The sequence below is a fragment of the Pongo abelii genome, chromosome 13 (assembly GCF_028885655.2).
Source record: "Pongo abelii isolate AG06213 chromosome 13, NHGRI_mPonAbe1-v2.0_pri, whole genome shotgun sequence".
Taxonomy (NCBI): Eukaryota; Metazoa; Chordata; class Mammalia; order Primates; family Hominidae; genus Pongo; species Pongo abelii.
Window position 1 is genome coordinate 74,334,973 of NC_071998.2, and position 20,863 is coordinate 74,355,835.

Genomic DNA, 20,863 nt, shown 5'->3' on the forward strand with positions numbered 1-20,863 from the left:
AGAAGCCCAAATCTTAGCATCACACAATATACCCATGTAACAAACCTGCATGTGTATCCCTGAATCTAAAATTTAAGAAAAGAAAAATAATAAAGTTTCAAGACAAATACTAGAAATTTTGCATTTGGGCAGCATCTAGTGTTTGAAGGTTTTATTCAGAGTCCACCAGTTTTTACATCTATCTGTCTATCTATCTATCTATCTATCTATCTATCTATCTATCCATCTATTTATTGAGAGGGAGTTTTGCTCTTGTTGCCCAGGCTGGAGTGCCGTGGCATGGTCTCGGCTCACTGCAGCCTCCACCTCCAGAGTTCAAGCGATTCTCCTGCCTCAGCCTCCCAAGTAGCTGGGATTACAAGCACCCGCCACCAAGCCCGGCTAATTTTTATATTTTTAGTAGAGACGGGGTTTTACCATGTTGACCAGGCTGTTCTCGAACTCCTGACTGCAGGTGATCCACCCACCTCGGCGTCCCAAAGTGCTAGGATTACAGGTGTGAGTTTACCTCTATTTAGACAACCATCAGATTGAAGAGAAACCAGGAAACACTAAATAGAATTGACAAACCTGGAGATGGTCTATACTTCCAAACGAACCTTCTCTCCTTTTCAAGTGACATGCATCAAGGTCCTCAGCTTTCGGTTTTAGACCTTCTTCCTGTCCTGTTTTTAATTGTAGCTCCTATAGAAAAATAAATTGAAAACACCTTATTGCTTTTACACCTGACCATTAAGTATGCTGATGACAATTATTTTCTTTTTTTTTTGGAGACAAGATCTCGCTCTGTCACCCAGGCTGGAGTGCAGTGGCACAATCACAGCCTCAAACTCCTGGGCTCAAGCCACCCAGCCACATTTTCTTAACATTTACTTCCTTAGTCACAGGAAGAGAAAATGAGTAGATGACAGTTGGGGCTCTATTTGAGAAGAAAATAATGTGGGGATTTTTTTGTTTAAAAAAAATTTTTAGAGATAGGGTCTCACTCTGTAACCTAGACTAGAGTGCAATGGCGTGATCATAGCTCACTGTAAGCTCAAGCTCCTGGGCTCAAGTAATCCTCTCACCTCAGCCTCCCAAGTAGCTAGGACTACAGGTGTGTACCACCACATCCAGCTCATTTTTTAAAAAATTTTTTGTAGAGATGGGGTCTTGCTATGTTGCCCAGGCCAGTCTCCAGTGATCTTCCTGGCCTCCAGTGATCCTCCAGCCTCAACTTCCTGAAGTTCTGGGATTACAGGCATAAGTCACCATGCTCAGCCTTAATTTTTAATTGACAAATAATAATTGTACATATTCGCGAGGTACACAGTGATTATTTCAATACATATAATGTATAGTGATCAGACCAGGGTAATTAGCATATCTACGAAGAAAGGAATGTTAGCTCTTACTGAGGCAATAAAATACAACTGCAAAAATTAGGATTTACTAACAAAACTGAGCGTTTTTTTCATTCTTCATGAGTGTTACACATTAGCGTAACAAGGATAAGAGTCTGAAATTTATAAGTAGGTTATTCTCTTCTGCCTTTCTGAGCTTATTACTTTCATAGTTACTCCACCCAAGACATCCATCTGCTGTGAGTATATTAAAATTTATTATAGTCAAAATGCAAAAAGAAAAGTAATGTTCAATTTCTAGTATTCAAAAATGGGAGTTTGCAATAGAGAATAGACTTGGAAGACAGATCATGGTCTTATGAAGTGCATTTTCCAAATTTCTTTAGTTTCCATCCACATCTTTTTTTTTCTTTTCTAGACAAAGTCTCACTGTGTCACCCAGGCTGGATGCAATGGCATAATCTCGGCTCACTGCAACCTCCGCCTCCTGGGTTTCAAGCAATTCTCATGCCTCAGCCTCCTGAGTAGCTGGTATTATAGGCGTGTGCCACCACACCTGGCTAATTTTTGTATTTTCTTTTTTATTTTTTAGGAGAGATAGGGTTTTACCATGTTGGCCAGGCTGGTCTCGAACTCCTGACCTCAGGTGATCCACCTGCCTCAGCCTCCCAAAGTGCTGGAATTACAAGCATGAGCCACCATCCCCAGCCTCCATCCACATCTTAAGGGTCAAGTCAAGAGGTGCAGTGTTGGCCAGGAGTGGTGGCTCATGCCTGTAATCCAGCACTTTGGGAGGCCAAGGCAGGCTGATCACCTGAGGTCAGGAGTTTAAGACCAGTCTGGCCAACATGGGGAAACCCTGTCTCTACTAAAAATACAAAAATTAGCCAGGCGTGTGCCTGTATCCCCAGCTACTCAGGAGGCTGAGGCACGAGAATCGCTTGAACTTGAGAGGCAGAGATTACGGTGAGCTGAGATCGTGCCACTGCACTCCAGCCTAGGTGACAGAGTGAGACGCCGTCTCAAAACAAAACAAAACAAAACAAAAGGCGCAATGTTCACGGTGCCTTCTAGGGGTTTAGAAATGATGTTGTCCATCACTAAAGCTTAGCAGGTCAGGAAGGAGGCCATGAGTCAAAACTGGCCAGTTCACATACTCTCTGTTACTGGTCCATGATGGATAAGTATGCAATTGAAAGTGCTGAGATACTTTTATAGCAATTTGACAGAATAATTTTATGTCTGATGACTCTAACAATTTTTAAAACGGACTTTTATTTGTATATTTTAAATTTCACTTTTCTACTAATTCATGTTTTATAGAAGTGTTAGGCTGTGACAAATTCATAACAAAATATAAACTATACCTTCTCCACAAGTAATTTCAGAAGCACTGATAGAAAGGAAGTAAAAGAAAAGCCTAGTGCTCTCCAGCCCTGGGAATGGCAGAAAGGAGAAAAGAGACAGTAAGGAAGACTTGTTTCCCAATTGTCCTCTGTCTGAGTTTTGGTCCAGAAAGGGGATGATAAGTAAAGGTATCAATGGGGAGAGACGGGCTCCTAACCTATTCAGGAGAGAAAATGCAGACTGCAGTGCAGAAGCCCCACACCCATATACAATTGCCCAGCCTTGCTGAAAGAGCAGAGAGGTACGATTAGGAAAGAGACCCCAATTGGACTCCTTGGTCTCAAGTGACATGGATCCTGAGTTGAGAGCTAATGCAGGTAGTCATTGTGGGGAACTGGCTCCCAAACTAGGTATAAGGACAGGCCACTGGGCTAGCAAGCTAGACAGAATGCCTAGTAGCCTCAGTAGGGGCTTATAATGCTAGTGGGAGATGAGATGAAGGGAAAGCACCCCCATGCTCTAAATCAGAAGCAAGATGAAACTGTGAGTTATACCAGCCAGGGGTTCCATCATCAGGGGCCAGCTGATTAGGCAGGGTAAGGTGGACAAGGGAGAACAATTTCCAGCTGGTCACAATCCTCAACTCCAAGGCATAGGATAAAAGAAGGCTATACACCCAACTACAACATACACTGGCTGTCATCTTAGGGAGAGAAGCATAGGGAAGAGGAGGCTAAGAGACTGAGCATTCTTATTCAAAAGACCTGAGAAGTATTTAAAGGAAGTGTTTACATTTTTAGAACAAGGTTTGAACAGAGAGAACATTTGATTAGTTTCCACCATATTTCCAGCAATAATCACGACATGGATAGAAGAGAGGTGCACTCACAAAGAAGACAGGTGCTATAGACTAAATAAAGAAAAATGTCACACCCATCTGAGTTATGAGTGAATTTGGACCCTATTATGTTTACCACCCATAGTTCTTTGATGCTTCCCTAGTTCTAGTTCATAGCTATAATTTAGCCCCTGTGATAGTCCTAGACATTTCAGGATGATGAAATAAAGCTACCTTAAATAAAGAGACCTTATACTTGGAGTTGACTCTCTACTATTTCTGTTTGTCCACATACACTTTAAAAGTATACCGCACTTGTAATCCCCGCACTTTGGGAGGCCAAGGCGGGTAGATCACAAGGTCAGGAGATCAAGACCATCCTAGCTAACACCGTGAAACCCTGTCTCTAATAAAAAGACAAAAAAATTAGCTGGGCATGGTGGCAAGTGCCTGTAGTCCCAGCTACTCGGGAGGCTGAGGCAGGAGAATGGCATGAACCCGGGAGGCGGAGCTTGCAGTGAGACGAGATCATGCCACTGCACTCCAGCTTAGGCAACAAAGAGACTCCGTCTCAAAAAAAAAAAGGATACAGGAGTACTTCTAATTCCCTCTTCCACATGTTGCTCCAGACAATGCCTTTTTTCTTACATTGTAATCTTTGTTATACATATTAAAATAACTGTGTACCAGGCACTGTGCTAGGCTTTTTATATCTATTTAATTATCCCATTTAGCCCTCACAACAATCCTATGATATAGGGACTATTATAAAATCCATTTTATAGATGAGGAAATGGGTGGTTAAAAAGCTTAAGATCACACCACCACCCACAATTTCAGGAGTTCTCATATCTTTTCTTCAAAGCCTATCCATGGACCTCAGTTAAGAACTGCTGCTTTGAAGAGAACCTATGCAGAAGTTGTACTATTCTTTGGAAATGGTTTAGTCAAGTAGAAAAGAGACAGACAGGAGTCTCAGAGAGTTAGCTCCAAGCAGACAGCAAATATCCTTTAGGACTGTAAGCAGGTTTTCTGTTTCTGCATTAAGTAGAGGATACATCAATATATCTTTGGGAAAGTCTGTTCCTTTTTCTGGAATACCTGATATCCCCCATAAATGGGTCATTTCACTAGAATTAGAGATGTGGCAAGATGGAATGAAAGTGCCCTAGGTGGCAAGGTGTGGTGGCTTATGCCTGTAATCCCAGCATTTTGGGAGGCTGAGGCAGGAGGATCACTTGAGCCCAGGAGTTTGAGATCAGCCTGGGCAACATAGTAAGACCCTATCTCTACAAAAAATTAAAAAATGTGTGAGGTATGCTGGCATGTGCCTGCAGTCCTAGCTACTTGGGAGGCTGAGGTGGGAGGATTGCTTGAGCCCAGGAGGCCAAGGCTGCAGTGAGCCACGATCACACCACTGCACTCAAGCCTGGATGACAGAGCAAGACCTTGTCTCAAAAAAACCAAAAAAAAAGTGCACTAGATAAGAAGGTAAAAGTTTGAGTTACAAGCAGAGTTGCATTTCAGCAGACTTCTACTCTTTGAAGAAGACAGTGTCTTCTTTTCCCTAAGCATGGATTTAGAGAGTGCTACGTCTTGCTGGTTTAAGCCATGGCCTATGAGAGATGAGGAGTTAAAACCCAAAGACCACAACACTGAACAGGCTGGCCTGATCTTCACATTGGAAGAAGAGCTAAAACAAAACAGACTAAGTTGTTGGCAGCAGAAATGAAAATTGGACAGATTCATGGTGTTCTAAAGATATACTCTGAAGGCTTTAGTGGTTCATTGGATATGCATAGGAAAGAGGCAAGAGCCAATGGTGATGCCTAAATTTCTAGCACACCCAACTGATATATCATGTAAGGCACATTGGAGAACTACATTTTTCCCCTATGAAGAGAGCAGGGAGTGGGGAATCATGGAAAGGTAAGTAAGGAAGATCATTAATTAATCTATAAGACAACCTAGGGAAGAGGTTGGAGCTCAAAGAACAGACTTGGGATTAAGCATTAAATTTGGAAATTTTCAGTTTAATTGCAGCCATGGAAAAGTATCCTATACTCACCTAGGATAGAGTATAGAAGAGGGCAGAGACCAGAGCCATGAGGAACTCCCATATTTAAAAGGACTGGTGGAGTAGGATGAGCTAACCAAGACAGAGAACAAGCAATCAGGAAGAGAGGAAAAAACAAGGAAAGTATAATGTCACAAAGGCAAGGGGAAAATACTTCAAGACGGAGGGAGTGCTGACCTGTGCTGGATGCACAGTATTAAGATAAGGACTTTAGTGACAGAGAGAGCACTAGTGAACTTCTCAAGAGCTGTGAAGTGGGTGATAGAGCCAGAAGCCAGCTGGAGAGGATAAGAGAATGAATGAAAGTAGAAGTAACAGAAACAAATGCAGTCAACTTTTCCAAGAAGTTTGGTTACAAAGGAGAGGTAAGAAAGGGACGGGAAAAAGGTTGAAGGAAGATAATTTTAGGATGAAAAATACTAAGATATTTAAAGACAAATCCAGAAGAAAAAAAAAGTTGAAAATAAGAAAAAAGGATAAAAGATGACACATACATGCTTAGCAAAGTATTGCTTGAATATAAATCTCAATAAATGTTAACTATTGCTATAATTATTATTACCATTATTATGAATATCATTATTATTATTACCAGTTCTTTTAAATATGGGAGTTCCTCATGGCTCTGATTTTTGCCCTCTTAACTTCTATACTCCATCCTAGGTGAGTATAGAATACTTTTCCATAGCTGCAATTAAACTCATACTCTTCACTGGGTTGTCTTATAGTGTCAAGGAAATTTAAAAAGCAATTCCATTTATAATAGCATCTAAAAGAATATCTAGGAACAAGTTTAAGTAAAGAGGTAAAATACTACTGGTACACTAAAAATTATGACATTGCTGAAAGAAATTAATGAAGACCTAAACAAATGGAAAGACTTCCCATGCTCGTGGATAAGAAAATATAATATTGTCAAGATGTGAATACTACTCAGAGCAATCTAGAGATTCAACAATCCTTATTAAAATTCCAATGGCCTTTTTTGCAGAAATGGAAAAGCCCATCCTCAAATTCACATGGAAAATTGTAGGGGCCCTGAATAGCCAAAATCATCTTGAAAAAGAAGAGCAAGGTGGGAGGACTTACTTCCCGATTTCAAGACTTACTACAAACCTACAGTAATCAAAATAGTGTGATACTAGCATGAGGATAGACATATAGACCTATGGAATAGAACTGAGACTTTAGTAACCATATATCTTTGGCCAGTTGATTTTTTAAAAATAAAAATTTGGGCCAAGCATAGTGGCTCAGGCCTGTAATCCCAATACTTTGGGAGGCCAAGACCAGAGGATCACTTGAAGCCAGGAGTTCAAGACCAGCCTGGGAAATATAGCAAGACACTGTCTATAAAAAGTAGAAAAAAAACATTAGCCAGGTGTGGTGGTGTGCATCTGTAGTCCCAGCTGCTTAGAAGGCTAAGGCAGGGGGATCACTTGAGCCCAGGAATTGGAGGCTGCAGTGGGCTAATGATCATGCCACCACACTTCAGCCTGGGTGACAGAGTGAGACCCTGTCTCAAAAAAACAAAATTGTACATATGTAAGGTATACAACATGATGTTTTGATATACATAGTGAAATGATTACTATAGTCAAGCTAACATATTTATCTCTTCACATAGTTAGCATTTTGGCTTTTTTTTTGTGGTAAGAGTACCTGAAATCCATTCTCTTAGCAAATTTCCAGTATATAATAGTCATCATGCTGTACACTAAGTCTCTAGACTTATTTATTCTACATAACTGCAACTTTGTACCATTTGACCAACATCTCCCCGTTTCCCCTATCAGCATTTCCCTATTTCCCACTCCAAATGATTTTTGATCAGGGTGCCAAGTCCATTCAATGGAGGAAAGAACAGTCTCTTCAACAGATGGTACTGGTACAACTGGAGTTCCACATGCAAAAGAATAAATCTGGACCACTACTTCACACCATATACAAAAACTGACCCCAAATGGACTAATGACCTAAATATAAAAGCAAAAACCATAAAACTCTTAGCAGAAAACATAAATCTTCATGATCTTGGATTTAGGCAATGGATTCTTAGACATGACACCAAAAAGCACAAGCAACAAAAGAAAAAAATAGACAAATCGGACTTCAACAGAACTAAAAATTTTTGCATATCCAAGGGTATTATCAAAGTATAAAGAAAACCTACAGAATAGGAAAAAATATTTGGAAATCATGTATCTGATAGAATTTAATGTCAGAATATATAAAGAACTCATACAACTCAACAACAAAGACAAAGAACCAAATTAAAATGTAGACAAATAACTTGAATAGACATTTCTCCAAAGAAGATTTATGAACAGCCAATAAGCACATGAAAAGATGCTCAACGTCATTAGTCATTAGGGAAATGGAAACCAAAACCACAATGAGATACAACTTCATCCATCCTGGCTAACACAGTGAAAACCCATCTCTACTAAAAATACAAAAAATTAGCCGGGCGTGGTGGCGGGTGCCTGTAGTCCCAGCTACTCGGGAGGCTGAGGCAGGAGAATGGCGTGAACCCGGGAGGCAGAGCTTGCAGTGAGCCAAGATCACGCCACTGCACTCCAGCCTGGGCAACAGACAGAGACTCTGTCTCAAAAAAAAAAAAAAAAAAAAAGAGATACAACTTCATACCTACTCGGATGACTATAATAAAAAAAAAGGAAAGAAACAGGTGTTGACAAAAGTGTGGAGAAATTAGAACATTCACACATTGCTGGTGGAAGTGTAAAATGATGCTGCTGCTATGGAGAACAGTGGTTTCTCAAAAAGCTAAGCACAGATTTACCATATAACCCAGAAATTCTACTCCTAGGTACATACTCCTAGGTACATACCCAAAAGAATTGAAAACAGAGACTTATTTGTATGCCAGTGTTCACTCCAGCATTATTCACAATAGCCAAATGGTAGAAACAACTCAAGCGTCCATTGATGGATGAATGGATAAAGAAACTGTGGCATATCCATACAATGGAATATTACTTGGCAATAAAAGGGAATGAAGTTCTTGTACATGCTGCAATGTAGACAAACCTTGAAAATATTATGCTAAATGAAATAAGGCTGACACAGAAGGTAAAATATTATATAATTCTACTTATATGAAGTATCTAGAATAAGCAAATTCATAGAGAAAGTAGATTAGAGATTACCAAAAGCTGGAGGAAGGGGAAAATGAGGAGCTATTCCATAATATTACAGAGTGTCTGTCTGGAGTGATGAAAATGTTTTGGAAATAGATAGTGGTGATGGTTGCACAAGATTGTGAATGTAATTAATGCCACTGAATTATACACTTAAAAAACAGTTAAAATGGGTTGGGCACGGTAGCTCACACCTATAATCCCAGCACTTTGGGAGGCTGAGGCAGGCAGATCACCTGAGGTTGGGAGTTCAAGACCAGCCTGACCGACATGGAGAAACACCGTCTCTACTAAAAATACAAAATTAGCCGGGCGTGGTGGTGCACGCCTGTAATCCCAGCTACTCAGGAGGCTGAGGCAGGAGAATCACTTGAACCCAGGAGGCGGAGGTTGCATTGAGCCGAGATCACACCATCGCACTCCAGCCTGGACAACAAGAGTGAAACTCCATCTCAAAAAAAAAAGAAAAAAAGTTAGTGGTAAATTTTATGTTATATATATTTTACCACAACTTAAAAATTAATAATAAATAATGAGTAACTTGGTTTAAATGCTCTTTAAGTTCCCTTCCATTGCTGAATTCTGTGATTTTTTTTTTTTAAGGTCGGAAAATAGGTTATATCCATTGTTGAAAATCTAGGAAATCTGGGGCATACTGATAACGGGAGAGGCTAAACATGTGCAGGGACAGGGAGTATATGGCGTATCTCTGTACTTTCCTTTCAATTTTGCTGTGAACCTAAAATGGCTCTAAAAAAATAAAATCTTAATTTTTAAAATATCTAGGAAATCTCCAATTATGTCCCACGCCTTGGGTTCAGCTTAACATTTCAACAGAACAGAGCCTGCACATAGTACTAGATAAGTGTCTGTTACTATGATCATCATCATCTTTTTCAAAAAAGCCCTGTGGGACAAGTAGGATTAAGGCCATTTTAGATAAGAATAAACAGACTCAGACAGGGTAAAATTTTTGAGAAATTTGAGAAAATTTATTTTCTCAATAAATCTCTCAGCCAGCAACTGAGTGAGCTAGGATTTGAACCTATGATAGCCTGGTCAAAAAGCCTAGGCTGACACCCCTAAGTTCTTCCCCAGCCCAATCTATTCTAGAACTGCTGTGCATACAGGTCTGATCATTTTTCTGCTCACTGTGAATGAAATGGTACCATTTTACCTGGTACTTTTTCTGTGTAGCCACATGGACAATGCATGTCAAAGCACTTTGAAAACAGAAAATCCTATTCAAATGATAGGTATTATTTAGAAAGTTGGCTTTATAAATGTATGTTTTTGACAGCTTCAATTAAAGTTAGGATCCTACTAAGAGAAATTATCATTGTACCTTCTTTTGTGAAGTCAAAGCCTTCAAGACAGTACTCAGAATTCAATAAATAGGTTTTACTATGTAGATGAACAAAGCTTTAAAGTGAATAAGGACAGCAGTGAAGGGCAGGTCAAGGATAGATACTTCACAAGCCAACTGAATGAAGACCATGGATTCTGAGCCGTTTAACATTTCATATTATACTTAGCAGGAATGTATGACAATATTACTTTGATTTTTTGCTGGTCCCGCTTAATTACTGCATCCAGTTGCTTCCTTTTTTCATTTTCTTCTCGTAGTTTTCTTTGTAGCTGTATCTTTTGATACTTCATGTGATCTACACTCTGCTCTAGTTCATTAGCACGTTTCTCATTTTGGATTGACAGTGATGCCAGTTTCTTACTATCTTGTTGCTTCTTCTGTAAGACCTGAGATCATACGGAATATTTCAAAATGAAAAACTGAATCTCTCACAATCCTCAACTAAACTTAATCTTTTCATTTGATGGTAAAAGAAGAAATTTTCCCTAGATTTTCATTTATTTTTGACAGGTTCACAAACAATTGCTTACTATCATACATTTCCATTTTTGCAATTAGGGAAACCATCATAATTTGCATCATATATGTAAAAGTATAAAGAATGATGAGACTTCCTGATGTGGACAACAAACAGAATGAAACAGATGATTTGCTTTTCATTAATAAGTATTTTAATTTAAAAAATAGTTAAAACAGTATAAAACTGAATTTATATTTTAAGAGTCACTCTTATCATACACCCCAATCTACCTGTCCTGCTTCCCAACACAAAATGATCAATTTCTTAAATATTCTTCCAGAAAAAAATGTATGCATATGCATGCAAATAGCTGCATATGTATTCTATATAGACTACTGTCTCCCTTTTTTTCTTACTTATCTCAGAGGTCTTTTCATATAGATTTGTTCCGGGTGGCTGCACAGCATTCCACTGTGCTCTTGTTCTTATAGCTACAGCTATAGCCTAAATCGTTAATCCCTGAGTTAGGATGATCAGAGCTGATAACATCTTCCCTGAGAGTGACCAACCATTATAATTACTATTTTAACATTTATCTTAAATTACTTCTCATCTAACTAAAATTACGTATAGATAGCATTAGACTTTCAAAGTGTTCACATCACTAATATAAAATACTTGTGTTACAATTTAGTCCTGACCAAACATATATTAAACTTGTATTATGTGATTAGCAATGCACTAACTACCAATTAGGTGGCATAAAAAAGGTAAAGGGATGTCATTCATAAATTATGCAGACCACAATTAATTATTTCCTTTATTTTGGCAATAAAGTGTTAGCATAGGCAAGTTTTGTTTTAATTAAACTAAGTATCCAAGAGGCACTGCTGCTTAGAGCAGTGCTACTCAAAATGTGATCTGTGGACCAGTGCTAGTTCACAGACATTGTTGTCAATTTGCACTCCTCAGCATACTGTTAGATTCGGTTGATGTTTTCATGTGAGACTTTTTCGATCAAGGAAGCTGTGCAATGATTGACCTTTATCTCATCACAGAACAAGAACAATCTGCAGATGGACTACTTTGGATACCACTGGCTTAGAGGCCACAGGCCTTTGCTGTTTCCAGTACCTAAATTTGGACACTGGCTTTGCCACTTACAATTGACAGTAATTACAATACTGCAGCAAAAATTATAATACCAGTACTTTAGTGTCTTTTTCACATAATATTAAAAATATCAGTGTACATCCTGAAAGTCTTACTTAAGAGTGAGATACTGTTGCCATTGTCTTTTGCACTTATTTCATAGTTGCTCAAAAGTGCATCTGTCAGCATTAAACTATTAATGCAGCATGTAACGCTCTACATATACCTAAAGACATTAAAAATACAGGTTTTAGAAGTTTTTAATTTAAAAATGTTTTGTTTTAAAAATTGAAATAACTGTTTTATACCAATAAAAATATTAGTATTTCAATATTTTAAAACAGCATGATATGGCTGGGTGCGGTGACTCACACCTGTAATCCCGCACTTTCTGAGGCCAAGACAGGGGGATCACTTGAGGTCAGGAGTTTGAGACCAGCCTGGCCAATGTGGTGAAACTGCATCTCTACTAAAAATACAAAAATTTGCGGGCATGGTGGCAGGCACCTGTAATCCCAGCTATTTGAGAGCCTGAGGCAAGAGGATCATATGAGCCTGGGAGGAGGCAACTGCAGTGGGCTGAGATCATGCCACTGCACTCCAGCCTGGGCAACAGAGCAAGACTCCATCTCAAAAAAAAAGTATGATATGTTAGAGACCTGAAAACCAGTATTGTCATCACCACTATGGGACTCTGACTGAGTTATTTTACCTTTCTAAACCTTTCTTTCCACATTTGTAAAATGGCTAAAAATGCCCACTTCAAAGGATTAAATAATGCATATAAACCATTTGGTATGTATAGGCCCTCAACGAATGGTAACTACTGTCCTCCTCATCCTCCTTATCATCCTTATCCCCATGAGTAGTGCATGGATATGTCAAAGATACAAAATTTCTAAAACTATGTCTTGTTTCTGTCCTCTGCTGTATCAGATGTTTCTTTTGAGGTAAAGTTCTATACCTTTCATTTTCTTTCCTTATCAGTACTCTTAGCAGAAAAGGATATACAGCAGAAACAAAGCATGGAAAGGTGAATTGCAAAGTGGAAATAACTATTCTGAAGGAAAATGGAAGGTGTGACATAGATAGACACCCTATGTCCTCCTTTAAGCAGTTCAAACATTCAAGTCATATTATTTTAACTTGATGTTGACTTGAGAAGCTATTTAGGTAACAACTTTTAGTGGAAATATCCAGATGTTTGAGGTGGCATTGGAAACCCCAGGAGGGACTTTTCTGGCCTGTCACACCAGAATATACTGGTATATTACAATATACCGGGCACACCAGAGGTATATTGTAAACATCTATTTTGTTGAAAGCAAATAACTGTGGCATAGTTCGATAAGAATAATAATGCTGTGAATAGGTTAATTACAACTCTACCTATAATGGAAAAATATAAAAATGTTTCTATAACATGAAAGAAAGCAGTAGACCATGAGAGATAAAGAAATAGAGGACACATCCTAGAAAGTTCATTATGATCAGACTAACAAAGCACTGTGACTATCTCCAAAGCACCCAGAAATGGCTTCATCACACAAAATCTCTATGTGATGGAATATTTCTCATAGAATAGAATTTTTAACTGTAGCTATTTCTAAAGTTAAAGCTAAAACCAGGCATTAGAAAGTTAAGGATGAGTTGCAGTACACAAAGTTATTAACCTTTCTTAAGCCAATCAGTTATGGTTTGGGAAAACCATATCTCGAAACAGTTCCCATTTGTTGAGTGTCTACAAAGTGTCATATATGTACCAGCTGTTTTATTTGTATTATTTAACCATTATTTAATCCTTTGTCCTTCAGAAAAAAAACAGTTTCATGGTTATGTTTATTTCTTACCATGTGGTTTTTTGATATGATGATTGAAAGAAGATACTTCTTGAATTAAGAAATATACTACCCAGATTGTAAAATATGTAAATCGACCAGCACACTACAAAAGAAAAGTTGACACCCAGTTTCTCTTGCTGGTATAAACTGAATCCCATTTCTTTCCTAACTCAGTACAAGAATCCTCAGAAGCAAGAAAGCTTAAATAAGTTTCTCAATTACACTTTTTAAATTACCTGAACTCTCAGCTTTGCAGCATCCATCTTTCTACGAAACTCTTTCTGTAATTTTACCTTCATTGCAACATCAGAAAGATCTTTGTTTTCCAGCTCCTGTAGCTGCTTTTGTGTTTCAGTTAGTTCGACTTTTGCCTGTTCTGCATCATGCTCTAGCTTTGTTACTTTCAAAGAATACTGCTTGCTTACAGATTTGGCATCGTTACCTTAACCATAATAATAATTATTATTAGTATAAATTATGTAAAAAGAAGTTAAACATCAAAAACATAAAAATACTCTACTCTAAAATCCAGCCAGGCAGTGATACTATTTAAGGCATAGCATTAAAAACCCAGTTGTCCCCACCCACCCCCATCAAACACAGCTTGCCATCAGGCCTCTTAATGATTAGTTTCTTAATGACTGTTCCCATCTGCTGCCAGTCAGTCTCACTGGTTCAATCTTTGGCGTTTTAGAGTGACATTTCTGGGCCTCTGAATTTGTAGTTGAGCTTTGCTGGCATCAAACTCAGTTAAGAAGGATATTTGGAGTGACTGTTTGTCCTCTTGCTTAGTATACTCCAGCCTCCTGCTACCAATAATCTGTCTGCTTGAATTCCTTTTTTAAATTATTATGAAAATTTTTAAATATAACAAAAGAAATAATAAAATGAACCCCCATCACCCAGATTTAAAAGTTATCAAGATTTTGTCACAGCTGCTTCAAATATGCCTTTTGTTTTACTTTGCTTAAATATTATAAAGCAATCCCAGAATGTCATTCTTCTCACCTATACATACTTCATTTTGTTAAATTCCTCTTTTTACTTATACATACTGTAATCAGCATTCATACAAAATATGGACATAACCAAAAAGTCACTATCACACTAACAATATTAACACCAATCAGTCCATATTCAGACTTCCCCAATTGCCTCAAAATGTGTTTCACAATTGGTTTCTTTAAATCAGGATCTAAACAAGGTCCACAATGCATTTGATTTATTATGTCTCTTAAGAATCTTTTCATCCAAAGCTAACTCTCTCCTTTTTCACTAACCTGAACTTATTCAAGATTAATTCCTTTTAAATTCTTTTCTTATTAATATACAGAACAGAAAAAATAGAATAAAGATATTTCTATATCTCTTTTGATTCTAAGTCCAGCTAGTGACCCTAAAAGCTTGGTTTTGATTTGCTCTGAATAGGCAACCGTCCCTGAACTAGACTGGCAAACTCGTGGCAGTAGAAAACAGGAGTCTAAAGCTCAGGGGATGAATACTCACCAGAGACAGTTTATTATACTATTTATTTATTTAGACAGAGTCTTGCTCTGTCACCTGGGCTAGAGTGCAGTAGTACAATGTCAGCTCACTGCCACCTCCGCCTCCTGGGTTCCAGCAATTCTCCTGCCACAGCCTCCTGAGTAGCTCGGATTACAGGCACACGCCACCATGCCAAGCTAATTTTTGTATTTTTAGTAGAGACAGGGTTTCACCATGTTGGCCAGGCTGGTCTCGAACTCCCGACCTCAAATGATCCACCCACCTCGACCTCCCAAAGTGCTGGGATTACAGGCGTGAGCCACCACACCCAGCCTATTACACTATTTATATAGCTGGTTATACTGCTATCCAAAAACACTCATCATTTTTTGATAAAAGTTATTTAACTAAATGCAGTGTGAACTGTCCTCTGACTCTAATTTATGATTACTTGACTAACTTTAAAATACATACAACTACTATATTTTAACAAATCATTTTGGACTATTCATTAATTGTTCAACACACCAATATTTTATGAACCACTAAAAATATATACAGTGCCAATTACAACATGTTTATTTTATTTTTTTGAGACGGTCTCGCTCTCACCTAGGCTGGAATGCAGTGGTGCAATCATGACTCACTGCAGCCTTGACCTCTGGGGCTCAACCAATCCTCCTACTTCAGCCTTCCAAGTAGCTGGGACTACAGGCATGTGCCACCATGCTCAGTACGCATCAGTAGTTTTTATAAATTTTTTTTCAGTGTATTAGAATTGATAAAATATAGTATAGATGTCCCGTTATTATTAGTTGGCAGAAGTAGCTGCTATTCAAGAGAAGTCTTCAGTGAGAGAGCATTAAGGGCATTAAGTTTTTTGTGGTTTTTTTTTTTTTGACATTTTTTAAGAAGCATCCCCTGCTTAGCTACTTTCCCAAAGCTTTTTCCTTTCTCATTCCTAGTGACATATGTGCTATGCATCATCCTAGCTCCAGTTACCCAGATGTTTAAATGAGTTTGACCATGCTGCTTCCCCACAGGCAGGATCAAACACCAGTTGATCCCTCTTAGGAGTATCTAGGAGCTGATCTAAAATGGTTTCTCCATTCCCAGGATTTCAGGGTACTGCCTGTGGAAGTTGAGGATATTTACCCACTAGAATCAATGACTTTCTTTCAGAAAGGTTATCTTACTATGGATCTCATTAAACAAGCATGTGTTTGTAGCCTGGTATACGCAATGTGGTTGTTTTAAAATAGAGGATACCAGAGCTTATACAGAGAAGACCCTTTTCTTGCTCATTAGAACCAAGGGCAATTTGGAGCTTTCCTAAAAATCCTCAGAGATGGTGACTATCAAAAGTGTCAGTGAGTGCTTACTTTTCAATGCCCTCTCACTGAAGACTTCTCTTGAATAGCAGCTGCTTCTGCCAACTAACAGGACATCTATACTATATTTTATCAATTCTAATACACTGCAAAAAAAAATTATAAAAACTACTGATGCGTACTGGGCATGGTGGCACACGCCTGTAGTCCCAGCTACTTGGGAGGCTGAGGTAGGAGGATTGGTTGAGCCCCAGAGGTCAAGGCTGCAGTGAGTCATGACTGCACCACTGCACTCCAGCCTAGGTGACAGAGTGAGACCCTGTCTCAAAAAAATAAAATAAACATGTTGTAACTGGCACATTAGGTGCCACAGAATTTTAGCACAATGCAGAGTTCACACCGGTTAGAACAATTCAGAGGTGAAATCCCAAAAGAACAAAATTCTTTTGATAACTAACCTCCACATATTGGCCTAAAAACTCACCTTGTTACACCAATCTAAGCTAAGTGGATAGACCTGAGCTTCAAAAACTAAAGTAACTGCTACCACATCAGAAGCAATTTTAGAAGTTTTCTTTCTCATATAAGCTGGTTCACAAGATACTATTACCTGTTTTTATTAATTCTTTAATCAGATCTTCCTTCATCTTGATGTTAATTGTAAGTTCTCTCATTTTTTGTTTAGCTTCAGTAAGTATGCGTTCTGAATTCTTTAATTTTTGCAAATTCAATTCCTGACTCTCCTGGAGACAATCAATCTTTAAATCTTTAAAAAAAATGGAGAAATAAAACTATCTGCTGGTAAAATATTCAACAGAAGTAGAGTTAAAAAAAGAAAAGCAGACTCAAAAGCAATTTAGAGGTGGCAGCGGAAGAGACAAAAAGGAAAGGAAGGAAAAAGGGGGAAAAATACACAGCAATTGGGACTCCAGCATTCCAGATTACAGTAAGAGTTTTTATTTTCTTACAAATTAATACATATATGTATATATACTTTCTTAATATCCCATAGGTTCAGACACACCGTTTTTCATTGCCTTTAACATGAGTTATTTGAGATAGGTGTAAAATTTCCAGAAGGATAGCGGGGTGAATTTGTTTCGTATCAACTTCTACTTTTATTGTAATTGGAGAATGCAGACTATACCAGGCTACTCAGAGTGTGGTCTAGCACTGTTTGTTACTGTCCTGCACCAGAATGTAAATCAACTATGTCACTAAGCACACTGCTTTAGTTCAGGTGACATTTTTTTCATAGCCAGACTTTCTCAAGGAAGGAACTAGTGTAAGCTCATTTACATTCTGACATAAGTTTTTTTTCCTGGTTGCAGAGCAGTAACAAACAGCTCAAGCATGGCTGCTTAGTAGCATTTACCTTTATTATTTCCACAGTTTGAAATTTATTTTAGCTACACTTAAATTTTTGGCTCATAAAGCCACGTATAGGTTCTTAAAGAGATGCTCTATATTTTCAAAGTGTAGCACTTATATTATTTATATTCCCTATTCCCTTATTTTTTGTGGGTCAACCACGCATTGACCAAGAGAGATGAGTTAACAAAATCTACTACTACCGGCTGGGCACAGTGGCTCACACCTGTAATCCCGGCACTTTGGGAGGCTAAGGTGTGCAGATCATAAGGTCAGAAGTTCAAGACCAGCCTGGCCAACATAGTGAGACCCCCATCTCTACTAAAAATACAAAAATTAGCCGGGTGTGGTGGCACACATCTGTAGTCCCAGCTACTTGGGAGGCTGAGGCAGGAGAATTGCTTGAACCCAGGAGGCAGAGGCTGCAGTGAGTCGACACTGCACCATTGCACTCCAGCCTGGGTGACAGAGAGAGACTTCGTCTAAAAAAAAAAAAAAAAGTTGTGAAAACTACAGGTAGGAGATTTTTTTTTTTTTTTTGAGGCAGGGTCTTGCTGTGTCACCTAGACTAGAGTGCAGTGGTGTGATCTCGGCTCACTACAGCCTCGAACTCCTGGGCTCAAGCGATTCTCCCACCTCAGCCTTCCTCCTGAGTAGGTACACACTACCACGCTCAGCTAATTTTCTGTAGAGAGACAATCTCACTATGTTGCTCAGGCTGGCCTCAAACTCCTGGCCTCAAGCAATTCTCCTGTTTCAGCCTCTCAAAGCACTGGGATTACAGGCATGAGCTACTATGCATGGCTCATAAATGTTTTTGATGTTGTTATTGATGCATAAAAATTCTTAGCAGTTGTGTACTAAAACATTACCAACACCCAGTACACTAATTGGGCTCTAATGCCAAATACATCATTGACGTTAGGCACAAGTCCCAGTGAAGGAGTAGACACCTAATACAATTATTTATACTGTATTTTAACATCATCAGGAATACAAAGCATATCAATTCAGGTCTGAATATAAAAATCCTTATTCTGAGGGAGTTAGCCTATATCTCTAGCCATAATTAATTGATAGAAAATCTTTTTTTATTATTAAGGAGTAAAAGAGGTAAAACAGAGAACATAAAAGAAGTTCTACCAACTAGGAAAGCATTTGTACCAAGTTCTGGTCTTTGAGAATTCCTGGATGTTTCTTAAAGTATCAACGGAGGAAAAAGATAAGTGTCCTATAACCATTAGGTCTACATTATTTAAGAAAATCTATGTACCTTCATTCTCCAAATCTGACTTTTGTGTTTCATCCTGAATATCACTCAATTCAACAAGGGAACAAATAGAGTCTGGCTTCTGAATCCATGAACGACTTCTACATCTTAAAAAAAATCAGAAAGTTAACTTATTTGTTAGTGTTTTCTAATCTGCCCTCAAATTAGTTTCCCCAAAAAGTGACAGTAATGTTAAAAAAATTATTAATTACATATAAAAACAGAATGTTACTAATATTGCTCAAAATAAAAGGATGCCCCCCCACCCATGTTTGAATCCAGTAGAAAAGTCATGTTTGTTGCCAATGTGGCAACAGAATAAGGAAATCCAAAAAAAAAAAAAAAAAAAAAAAAAACCTCTGAAAATTAGAATCTCATTACTATAAAAGCTCTAAAAGCAAAATTATTTTTCAGTTATAAGACTGATGACTTGTGTTCAAATACTATTTTCATAACACATTAGATGACAGTACATCTAGCAAAAGTTACCTACTCTTCTATTAAACATAAAAGATATACTCTAATGGAAAAAACCTACACTTCTATATTTATTGCAGCATATAATTCTAAATATTTATTAAATCAGTGTATATTTAACATACCTAGTTCCAGATTTCTCTTGGCCTTCTGATTCTTCATCATCACTGTTATCAGAAAATTGGCAGTGGAGGACCTCATCTTGTTCTTCTATGTGACCCAACAGCATCTGACTTCGTGTTCGAAATCCAGCAAATATTCGATCCAGAGAGTACATAGGCGGACTTGTGTGGACCTTGCAAGTGATTCCCCCACCCAACAACAAAAAAAGTGATATTTTAAAAGTCTAATTTTATCCTATTACTCTAAGTGCTGTTAAAGGGGTTATTAGATTGGCACTCTTAAAATAGCCAATCACTGGAAAATGCTCCCCTCAAACAAAGGTCAAAATTAATTTAACAATACTGTTGTGCCTCACAGACAAATACTTCTTTCAGAATCTACACAGCTCCTTCTCTTCTGGACAACTCTTCTATCTTCACTTATGGAAAACAGTATTCAAAAATGAAACCAAAAGAACGCATGGAAAACATCCTAGCTCTTAAACACAGCACAGACACACCCCAACAAATGTGCCCTCTTCCCCATCTTCCCAGTTCAGAACACCTGGAGAACTGTGGTGCTGCCGCCAAAGGTCTGCATCCCCTCCAATCCAAATCCCACCACAGGAAGAAACCCAGAACCGTCTCCACTCCCTCTGCCAGGACAATATTCCTAATTTGAATACCACAATGTATATACTTATTCTTTATACATGGTAGTTAGGTATAGCTGAATTAAGGCTCTAGGCAAAATATTTAATATATGTCATAGGACAAATAAAATTGTATGGCTAGCCTGGGAATTTTCTATAGTACAACATTCTTCTATTGGAAATGTACTTTAAATTCTCAAAACAAAAAATGACCTTGGAAAACAACAACAATAAATTAGAAATTGCCTTTATACCTTTGTTCTGGTTTCCATTACAAAATATTTCCTTTGCACCATCTCTGTAACCAAACCTCAAGATGACTTCTCACAAAAGGCAATAAAATCTTAGACAGTCCATTTATCAATATAAATTATTATAAGCTGTTAAAATTATAACATATAGTGGAATATGAGTATCACACGGTGTTTAGGATTTAATCACTTGACAATAGGCCCCCGTCATGTATTCTCTCCTAAAAAATCCTACCTGATTCTGAAAATCATCTTATATCTGATTTTTGTGCTTCTGCTGTCAGTCACCTAACTAGATCATCTGTCACATCAGCATCATGATAGATGGGCGTAAAG

The 20,863-nt window shown here is 38.1% G+C and overlaps 1 protein-coding gene across 15 annotated transcripts in view; it reads right to left on the reverse strand.

Moving 5' to 3' along the window:
* KIF27 (kinesin family member 27) overlaps positions 1–20,863 on the reverse strand; it is an 88,027-nt gene that overhangs the window by 35,327 nt on the left and 31,837 nt on the right. For all 15 annotated transcript variants that reach the window (XM_024252801.3, XM_024252802.3, XM_054520103.2 and 12 more), the window contains 6 exons: positions 19,648–19,817; positions 19,049–19,152; positions 17,015–17,170; positions 13,825–14,030; positions 10,324–10,521; positions 571–684 (listed from right to left, as the gene is read on the reverse strand). In XM_024252801.3, the coding sequence (XP_024108569.3) occupies positions 571–684; positions 10,324–10,521; positions 13,825–14,030; positions 17,015–17,170; positions 19,049–19,152; positions 19,648–19,817 (948 nt within the window). The remainder of the gene's footprint in view (positions 1–570; positions 685–10,323; positions 10,522–13,824; positions 14,031–17,014; positions 17,171–19,048; positions 19,153–19,647; positions 19,818–20,863) is intronic.